Source organism: Poromitra crassiceps (genome assembly GCF_964638095.1).
Source record: "Poromitra crassiceps genome assembly, chromosome: 9".
Lineage (NCBI taxonomy): Eukaryota > Metazoa > Chordata > Actinopteri > Beryciformes > Melamphaidae > Poromitra > Poromitra crassiceps.
In genome coordinates, this window is record NC_139630.1 from 28,534,846 (window position 1) to 28,545,974 (window position 11,129).

General features: G+C 45.0%; 1 protein-coding gene across 1 annotated transcript; it reads right to left on the reverse strand.

The window, feature by feature from the left end:
* Positions 1-2,981: 2,981 nt before the first annotated feature.
* Positions 2,982-10,834, reverse strand: LOC310782144 (G-protein coupled receptor family C group 6 member A-like). Its single transcript, XM_083642836.1, has 7 exons — positions 10,525-10,834; positions 10,168-10,343; positions 8,879-9,003; positions 7,619-8,365; positions 7,209-7,421; positions 6,970-7,105; positions 2,982-5,444 (listed from the first exon to the last, which is right to left on the reverse strand). The coding sequence occupies exons 1-7, from the start codon at positions 10,719-10,721 to the stop codon at positions 4,276-4,278; spliced, it is 2,763 nt and encodes a 920-aa protein (XP_083498962.1). The 5' UTR covers positions 10,722-10,834; the 3' UTR covers positions 2,982-4,275.
* Positions 10,835-11,129: the final 295 nt, after the last annotated feature.

An 11,129-nucleotide genomic window follows, 5' to 3' on the forward strand; every position in this document is an offset into this window, starting at 1 on the left:
ATAATACCGTAATTCATGTGTTAATTACCACTATCAACTTCCAGTCGCCTGCAACCGGGAAATCGATTGAGTTTCCCCCGTTGCATAACGAAGACGGGATGCGCTACTAGCCACGCTCCTCCTTGTCTGAGCTAGCCTGGTAAACCAGCCCATCACGTGAACTCACATTTAATTTCCAAATGAAAATCACGTGACGGGCTGGTTTACCAGGCTATGTCCGAGCGACATCTCAGGGGAAACATACTCGACTTCGGGGAAAGAGAGTTCTCTTTGTTTGACCGGTGCCTAGCTGGCTGTAAAGAGAGGCGTCCGGGGTGCAGCGGAGTCGCCTCTGCTGTTTACGGTGGTTTGTCAGTGGTGGTGGCCTGGCGGGGACACTGGCGCTATGTATGACTGGGATTAGCGTGTGTGTATGGGCGAACTGGGTTCAGTGCGTGCCCCGGCCGGCCGGCTACGGCGATTTCAGCAGCTGTGCTGTAGTCTATCAGTAGGCTATCATTCTGATTACTTGTTACTAGTGTAGTAGTGTAGGCTACGCTATTTTATGGAGGTTCCTCTCGTGGCTCAGGCTGATCGAGTGATTGATGCTTGTTGCTCACGGGTAAACTCAAATTGACAGTAGCCTAAAAGAGGCTTGCCCATGGGTTTACCCAATCTGGCATCCACTGTATCTTTGCCAGTTTGGGATTTGCCCCTGCAATCCGAAATAGGCTAAAAGCGAGTGAGTGTGCGCTATTACTGGGCCACTGTCAAGGTAGCCACGAGAAAACATATTGTTTCCGGCCAAGACTTTCAGAATAAAAGTCGAAATTCATGTTGTAACCAGCTACGCAGTACTGAGCTCTGCATGCTTTTATTTTTGATGGCAGGTTGAGGCAGCGGAAGTAATTGTTTGTGTGCCATGTCTTTCGTGACACTTATTCTCGTGGTCGAGCAAACTAGCTGGTTTGCACACAACGTGGTGGTCGTTTTGCCCGAATAATATCAACAGCAGCCTCCGTGTTCTTATTCTACGAAGAGTACAAACTGCAAAGCCTAAGAGTCGGTCACAGTGGTGGTGGCAGTGTCGAATGGATACCAATCGCAAGATGAACGAGCGGGTTTGTTAGAGTTTCAGGTAGCTAGCCGTAGCAATTTAGCTTTAGCAATTTAGCTAGCTTGTGGCTTAGCTAGCTTGTTTGTTGTGTGCGTGCATGGTGGAGACCTGTCGCTACAGTCACGTTGGTTCGGGAAGTGAAGAGCAACACAAGTGAAAAAGGACGAGAGCTGGAAGTTGGAGGAGGTGGACCCGCTGGAGAGATCGAGCAACGCGGGCCGTGGGGAGGAGAGGGGAGAGGCCAGACTGTTCCCCCCCAGCTGATGGACAAAAGGGGCACCGGAGAGCGTCTTGCTGCAGGGCAGAATTTGGGGACATGTTCACAAACTTGATAAATAAATGTGCTTTTATAACTCCAATGATGGTCTTCACTGATTACCTATATATTTTGAATTGTTCTCATGACTATACTGTATAAAAGTGATTTCATGATCAGCATCAGCTAATGATTTGTGAGGATATCATTATGTTGTGACTTTACAATATGTGGCACAAAACTATTAATTAATACATAAGTATGTCGTGACTTTACTATCTGTGGCACATAACAATTAATTAATACATAAGTATGTCGTGACTTTACTATCTGTGGCACATAACAATTAATTAATACATAAGTATGTCATGACTTTACTATCTGTGGCACATAACTATTAATTCATACATAATGATATAGGCACTTGTGAGGCACAACACTTAACTCATACATATATATGTGGTTCTTGGCATATAGAGCCTACAAGACATACATCCAGTGTTTGATGTCTGTTGGAGATGCACAGTGGATACAACGTCAGAGAATGTGTTGGAGTTTGTCTGGTTCGGGGCTACCAAGGCGGGCTACTACACGCATAGCCTACATATAGGCTACACGCATAGCCTATATCAGAGCAGCAACATCGGAATGATAGCTACAGCTGCTGAAATAGCCGTACCCGGCTAAGAGGTTCTGAAGGGGTCTCGGCCGGAGGTGTGGGACCCAGGCAAGGTGAGGGGCAGGGCGGGTAGGGGTTGGGTGGTGGTAGCCTGGGTAAACCCAGCCCCCAGTGACCTCGACCTGCTCTCAGACAGAACCTGGGCTGCCCTGGGTGTCGGGCCGGGAGAGAGGCTCTTAGCCTGGGGGTGGCTGGCCTGCTGGGTCGTGCATTTAGACACCCGGTAAGATAGGCACAAAACACCGGCCACATGTTCTGTGTCCCTGCAGTGGACCAAGCTTCGAAGAGGAAGGAATGCCCATGATGAACGAGGTAATGGCTGGGAGAGGTTAGATCCAGCCGGTCCCTGACACGCTGCACACCGCCTCGCTCAGCTGGTTCTGATTGTGGGCTATCGGCATTGCGGTCTGGTAACGCTAAAGTTCCGGTTGCAGGGACCTGGATGTCGATAGTGGTAATTAACACATGAATTACGGTATTATTGAACACAGTGTGATAATGTATGTGTTGATGAGGAATTAACTATGATGATATAGGCATAGCCTACTTAATTAATAATAATTCATATATGACTCGGTGTGTTCATCAAACATACCTTTCATTAGTTGATGATGCGGTAAGCATCAATTAATGGCTTAATTCATCATGAGTTAAGCATGCATTCATGCACATGTTTGCACCAGTATTGTAAAGTGTTACCGAAATAGCTTAGTGCAGCGCAGATAATTACAGGGTGTGGTCTTTGTGTTCCTGAACTTCAGTTAGCACACTAACTCCATTAAAACATAGCATGTGTGGTCAAAAGTGAGTTTTCAGCTTCACTGGAGCGGAAAACAGTTACTCCCTTCATCCAAAAATACATGACAAGGAAGAGGATGTTTTAATGTTTTTACTTATTGTCCAGCATAGCGAGTGCCATTATCAGTTCAAGGAAACTTTTCATAGCCTATAAAACAAATGCCAAACCCTGTTACATGGAATACAAATATTGATGTAGAAAATATATATATAGATATATTTTTGGCAACTCCGGGAAGAAACTATGAGAGAAAAGACAATGTCAGAGAGCCTGATTTCTATATATTGGAATATATTGACCATTTCATGGTCTATCAGAAGAAAATCAAACAAAATAGAATACAATGATAGCTTATCTTTTGGCCAAATTTCCCTCTTTTGTTAATTTACACTGAGATGTAGCAATATCAACATACATTTAATTGTTGTCCTTTACACATAATCTCTTTCAGATACACAAATCTTCTATACGAGGAATCAGCGTGACCTCACGACACTGCAAAACACCCTGCCACCTGCAGTTAACTAGTACAGTATGAGTTGTGCCAAACAAACGTTAATATCTCAAAAACCATACATCACATCGCTTATATTTTGGCATTTTGAGTGAGAGCAGAAGTAGCTCAAGAGTCAGATGTATAATATATGCATGTTTAGTTAAAGTTGTGTGAACTGTTTCCACCCAGTGACGCGGTTTGGTTACCAAAATGCTGCTCGGCTGATCCCTCGTATGAAAGCTTGAAAAGCGAGTTTCGGGAGCGGGACCACACAATCAACCAATCAAGCGTTCACACCATAGACTGTAAGGTTCACACCCACACCTCCCCAGCTAGGTGTACCTAACATCACCTAACCCGTTCTCTCCTCTTGGCTCTTGCTTCTGCATCGTCGATCAACTACATTTAAGTCAAGTCAAGTTTATTTGTATAGCACATTTCATACACAAAGGCAATTCAAAGTGCTTCACATAAAATGGTTGACACAAGAAAATAAAAGAATAAAAGAAGAGAATAAAATAGGCATTTAAAAACATCACAACAGAACTTTAAGAAAGAGCATAAAAAGTGCATTAAGCGACAGGTGCAGCAGTTACAAAAAGAGCTAAAAACTGACAGAGGACTCATTGGGTTTGCATAATAGAATAAATCAATTTTTTTATATTAAATCCCCCGACATCATGATAAGAAGCATGATTACACACATGATTGAAAAAATGTCCATAACCTTTATAATAGTTGGACGCAGTTAAAAGCGACTGTAAACATAAAAGTCTTTAGTCTATTCTTAAAAGTGAGTAAAGTTGGGGCAGATCGGAGGGCTTCAGGCAGTTTGTTCTACTACTAAAATAAATTGTTAAACATTCCTGGTTGATTGTGTGGTCCTTGCTCGTGAAACATAAGATTTGAATTGTTAGTTGTGAGTAATGACATGTGCAATGCTGTTGAATCACTTTGGTAGGCATGTCGGTAAGCTTGAATATCTCCTCAACTGCTTATGATGATTTCTCAAAGTGCATTCATTCAGCTTCTCAGTGGGACTTGGCTTAGAGTCTGGAGAATCAGAGACTGATGGCCCCACTGTGGCCGAGCTCTGGTCCGGCACTGCACCTGATGCTGGTGTTTCCATCTCTAACGCTACGTTCTGGTGCCCTCCAGAGCCCAACGGAGGCGAGAGCTGGTGCTGTCTGTCCTCGCGTAGCACGTCACCCATGGAATATCTCCTAATATCCTGCTGGAACGCGCTCACTGTGTTTGCTTCCTGTTTGCACAGAATGATGTAACACTTTGGCATAAAGTGGCAAAACAGAATGCCAAAGGCTGAGATGAGGATGACCCCCATCTCCACTGCTGGAAGGTACTGGCCTTTGACATTGGCATACACTGGTCCAAAGATGATCCAGCACATGAAGTAGATCAACATGCCGAAGGTGATGGACTTTGCTTCGTTGTAACTTTGAGGCAGCTTTCTGCCTTTGAAGGCAAAAACAAAGCCAATGAGAGCCAACAGGCCAATGTAGCCTAGCATAGCTCCAAACGCACCAAATGACTTCTCATCGCACTTGAACAGGCGCTCCTCTTTGTTTGTCATTAGCTCCCACTTGGGCCTTGGAGCCTGGAACACTAGCCACAGGCTACAGATGGCTACTTGAATTAACATGCACACTGCAATGATGATGTAGGGCTTATAGAGCTTCTTCAGGACCCTCTGCACACTGGGGTCAAACTCAAAGGCAAAGACGATCTTACAGGACTTGACCAGGATGCAGGAGACACACAGGGTGAAGCTGAGGCCAAACAGTACCTGCCGCGCTCGGCACTGCCACCTGGTGGGCCTACCGCCAAAAAGGACCACACTCACAAAGGTGCCCAAGAGAGACAGGAGGAGAAGGAGGGAGATGGGGCCCACTGACGCCCGCACAACAGGGCTGTTCCAGTAAACTATGAAGATGATCCCAGCAGAGAGGGTGAGCAATGCCGCCACGGCAGTAAAGGCCAGCAGTATGATACAATAGATATTTTCCCAACCGAGGAAGACGGTTTTCTTGCGGGTGCAGTTGGCGCTTCCTATCCTGGAGTAATGGGTGTCGGTGCCACATTTAGAACACACCACAGAATCTAGAAACAGAGGAAGATCTCTTAGAAACAACACAATACTGCACTCGCCTACCACCCGCATAGCATGTAACAAAACAACGTTTTTGACAAATCTAAATGGGCATGACTACTCAATTGGGTCCCTTGACCTCTCACATCAAGATATCTGAATGAAATTGGGCTAATTAGAACCACATGGCTCTTAGCTTTACAGCATGTCTTAGGGTATACATAGGGTATATGAGCTCCAGGATCCTAAAGACAGTGTTCTGCATGCAGTGAAAATATGTTATTCTTGCCTTTTTTGTTTCCCTATTTCTGCACACTGTTGTGCCAAAACAGTCATTAGCCTCCTGAAAATCTGTGCAAAGATCGGCGCGGCCTGGGGTCCTTCAGGCTAGAGCGAGGTGCTCGGCGCAGGCGAATGACGTGCAACACACAGGCCTTCTTGAGGCATCCTCTCTGCCTCTGAATGCCTTTGCCCCGGGAGGGTCTGGTGAGACGAAGGAGGAGCGCGGCCGGGAGTAACCCACAGGGCCTTAGACCCTCCATGCACTGAAGGGTCTTGCAATGCTGCGGTGTAGCACTAGCTCTATTGCAGCGGATTGGGCGTGATCAGCCCTTCTGCGGGCAACATTGCAGACAGAGTAGGAGGGCTGAACTGTGAGCGGCTGCTTCTGGGATGCGGGTCGGGGTCTTAATCAGCCTCGGCCCTCGGCTGGGTCTACTGGGCGAGGGTGTATGATGTTCGACAGACCCGAAACACCTTACGACCCCAGTTAACATCACTGATGACGCATCCCAGCGCATGCTGTAGTATGTATTTTTAACATGGAATCGTATATGGCGTGGGTATGCTACAAAGCTGAGAGCCCGGTGATTCCAAAGAGCCAAATCACATTAATGTGTGATGCAATACTGGCCTCATAGTAACCATTTCAAAATGTGATAATACTTTTTTTTACTTGACCTTATACTGTATAAAATGACCTATTGTGAACTCTAGGATAATCACATCCTGAACATCATTCCAAACAAAGTTAGGAAATTCCCCTTTGGTTATTTGATCATTTTACTTTTGGTATGCCTACACAGCAAATGTTACTTTGTACTTGAGTTCTTCCCTGGACGTGATTTTGGTATAGAAGGGCCACCATTGAATGTAAGCAAGCAATATTCTACGTACCATTCTACCTGTATGCAGGATATATATAGTGAGACTATTATTTTTTCATCATCATTGTAAAGCAACAGAACAGTAAAGAGGATATTAATGTGCTGTGTGTAGTTCTTCAGAGATCTAGCCTATTCTGCTCTCAAAGTGCACCAGGTTGATTAATTTTTACTTTAAAATGTAAAAAATAAATCTCCCGGGGGGCATGCGCCCGGACCCCCCTAGGAGGTCTGCAGTCCGGGATATTCGGATTGGGGGCTGAGCCCCCCCAAAGGTCTAAACCTAAAACCGCCCCTGCGTGTCTTCATTATTTGGTAGCATATAAGGCTAGCTGTAGAGGGGAGCCAAAATTAAGGTGAAACTAATGCACACCTGTGTCACTGGAGAAGTAGTTCTCAGGGCAGGGGACACATTCATAGCAGCAGACAAGCTGTCCCGTCGCTGACTTCTTCCTGAAGCCTGGAGCACAGCTGTTTGAGCACCTGGAAACCACCGTGTCACGGAGTGACTGAGGAGAGAATGGGGAAACAGAGAATATAGATTAAGAGAAGAGAAGGTGAAGACATGAAAGAAGTGTAGAGAGAAACAAATTAAAAAATAAAATGTATTACTGCGAGATTGAAGAAATGCTCTCCTGAGGTAAAAGTCAATTTCCCTTCTTGGATGCTGTAATTGGCTATGATGTCATTCACGTGCACAAATGCTGATGGAATCTGCTGACGCCAAAGGACGACATCATATCCTGTGTTGAGGTCACCTCTTTTATCGAATTTGTAGTTTTGCCCATCCATGTGAAACGTGGCTCTCCGTAGGGCTTCCTTCACCTGACGTGCAAAATGATGAACATAGAGTGAATTTGTGATCATGTGAAAAGATAGTCACATTTTCATGTGACTTCCAATCGTCTAATGTCGTGTGTGTGTGTGTGTGTGTGTGTGTGTGTGTGTGTGTGTGTGTGTGTGTGTGTGTGTGTGTGTGTGTGTGTGTGTGTGTGCGCGCGCGCGCGCGCGCATGTATTTACCTCCGAGGGCTGCAGTCTCTTGCTGGTCTTACAGTCTCTATCAACACAGAGATCTTCCACAGCCTGGGCAATAGCTCGAACTGCCAACCCCACACTCAACACAGCATAGGGACGGACCTTCTCCTTCAGCATCTCAATGGCTGATTCACTGGTCTTTAGAAACCTACGCAAGAAAGTGTTGTTCTTGTGGGCATCAGGGTTTACGTCAAGATTACTGAGGTACTGCACAAACTTGGAGGTGTTTGCAGCACACTTAAGAGTGACCCCAATGATGGTTCCTGCATCACTCAGATTCCAGTTCCCTAACACACGCCTTGACTCTGACCAATTGTCACTGGCCACCCAAACCTTCCCTCTGCCTCGCGGGTCTTGAAGAAGACTTTTAAAAAGAATCACCATATGGTCGGGCTTGGCGAAGGACACGATGACCTTGACGTTGGGGTTGTCAATAATGCTTTTGACTGTTGCCTTAATGCGGCGCTTAAGGTTATAGTCACCCAGAACATCTGGTAGGATGGAGGTGAATGCCAAGCAGATGTTGTTCTTTGCTGCATGATGCTGGAGGCGCTCAAGCGCATAGCGACCATAGTCACCATCAGCTGTCACCACACCAACCCAGGTCCAATTCTGGTTATTCAGAATCTCGATGATGGCACGTGCCTGGTGATCGTCCTCTGGTACTGTCCGCATAAAGTTTGGAAAGCGGTTCTTATCACTCAGGAGACCAGAGGTTGAACCGTAACTTATCTGTTAGGAATGAAGAAACATGACATTATACAAGAACTATAATCACATCGTCTCTCACATGGTCAGACCCTCCGTAGCGGAGGGTCTGAATCAGCATTTCCGGGTTTTGCCATAGGAATTTTTTGCGGCAAGCCTCTGATTGGCTGGGTTGTTACAGAAGTCCGTCTCTCTGTGCGCATTGGTGCATCGCTCAAAATGTACCGCCCCACAAGTTGCGTCATTCCAAATAAGGAGGTCCGTGGTTGGTCAATTCATATGTCTGTCACACATTTTGTTCTGGTCTCAGGGAGTGGTCCGTAACCACGTGTGAAGAGGGATCAGACATAGATCTACAGCTGGTTACTACGAGACTCTTTTATATCTTAGAATAGCGTTGGGCTGGATGAAGTTTTCCTTTTATCAATACTCTTTTTCTCCAATGCAGATAGCTCAGATATACGAATGCAGAGCTCTATCATCCAACAGTATTTAATAGCTTTAGTTGAATCAACAGGTATTTAAGCTCAGTCATACCTCAGGGATGTGCTCCAGGTTGAGTTGCCTAGCAACCGCTATGGATATCTCTGAGTGGTAATCACCGATGACAGTCAAGACAGGTGAGGAGGGAAGCTCTGGACCATCCTTACTGCTGTCCTCACCTAAGGATTAGGAGACAATTTGTTAGTCACTATTTGGATTTTGTGTCAACGAGCACATCACCGATGCTCATCATTATCATCATCATCATCATCATCATCATCATCATCATAAGTCCTGGACTTTATCGTGCTATCCCTAGTCTCGGTTTCCCGACGTTTGGTGAGCGGCGCCAACAGCGCCACCTAAACGGATTAAGACTGAGAGCTGAGTCTATGCTATCCCTGACAATGTCATTTATAGGTTTTTTTTTACCCTGTACTTGAAGTTTGTTAAATAAACTAAACTAAACTAAAAACATCATCATCATCATCATCATCATCATTTGTGGCTATTGTCTTAAAACCATTTGGGCAGGAAAAGTGAACAAACAAGGGTCACAGCTACAGTCCAGGTAACCTTTGAACGAGCTACTTGACCCCAAACTGCTCCAGAGCTGCTCAGTTGATACAGTAGAAGACTGCTGTAATTGGGAATGTGTGTGACTGTGGATGCATGTGCTCAGTGAACCTTCCCTAAATAAATAAAAGGTTTCAGAAAGCTGGCCAGAAACACATGGCCTGCATCAGGTTTTGTGAATGGATTCTAAAAGAAATATACCATTGCCATATGGTGTGATAGCGGTACCCTCAGTCCAACGGGGACCTTAAAAAATGTGTTTCTATCAAAAGTTTTGTCAACTTTACTACCATAAACGTAGCCTATAGTTTTGAAAATTAGCCTGCTTCTAATCCTCCCATATTCGTATTTTGTTTTGTTTTTGTGGGTGTAAAATTAGTAATCCATGTGTCATGTATCTGATCCTGATCGTTTGTTGTCTCTAGGCCATGTTCACACTACAGGCAAATCCGATTTGATTGGTTTCCCAAATCTGATTTTGGAGTGTGTCCGCACTGCCACAAATCTGATTTGGGCAAGTGTTCAAGTCGGATCTGTGTGTCCAGACCTCCATGGTTTGGGACAAGTGACACAAATCAGACTTGGAGCGTCCAGACTCATAAAACCAATCTGGATAGAATCATTAATAGGTCACTAAAGTTCACAAATCAGATTTGGCCTCCTAGTCTGAACATGGAATCTCAGAGATTCCAAAAATGCATTTTCAGATTTCAGAATCTGCTACTGATTGGACGCCTGCAAGCTCGATTACTGAATCAATTACTGACATTGCCCGCTCCCTCTCCTCATGAAGGCCAGGATCTGCTGCAGTGCGGTGGTCACGTCGGAGCAGGAGTCCAGGATGTGATAACCCAGCCTGAGGGGCCCCAACTCAGACCGCCTGTTTACCTCCTCCACCATCTGCACCACTGTGAGAGACTGGACCAGCCGAGCAGGGTTGAACCTGAGGGACGCAAACCAAATGGACTCTATAAATAAACACACAGACACACACACACACACACACACACACACACACACACACACACACACACACACACACACACACACAAGGTCCAGTGCCTATGTGTATAGCCTACTGTACCCATGCTAACACCACTTAACACGTCAGGGTGAAGACGTACCTGTTACAAGTCCGTATTTCTGTGCCATCTTCTGCAATGGTAATGTGAACACTTTCATGTATTGGAAAAAGTCCCCCAATAATAATGTCACCAGGTGCGGTGGCAGATGCAGACATCCCATTCGTAATACCATGGATAGCATTGGCCTGGTCCAGAAACACTGAGACAAACATGTAGAAACTGAAAAAACGTTTCATCTTTTGTTCCTTCCTCTTCTTTTAGTTATTCTCTGACCACAGATCCGTATTCAAGTCCCATTTGTTTTATCTCCTCGAAACTGTGTTGTGTCCAACGACAGTGTTGTGTCACAGTCTTCCTCTCTCTTGTATCTCTGTGTCGTGTGCTTGCATACATCTGTGAATTTAATCTTTATAAAAGACTCAACACATTCCTCCTCACATTATTTCCTTCCCGTCACCTCAAGTCAGCTGTCTGGATTGGAATGGAGGAAATGTCTTTCCTTGTACCGGTAAATGTTTTTTCGTTTATTTATTTGCACATATTAAAAAGAAAGAGATAACAGAAACATGAAAAGAACAAGCAGACAAAAATAAGAAAAAAGAAAAAGAGGACAAAAAATAAAACAAAGGGGCAACCAAAATAAA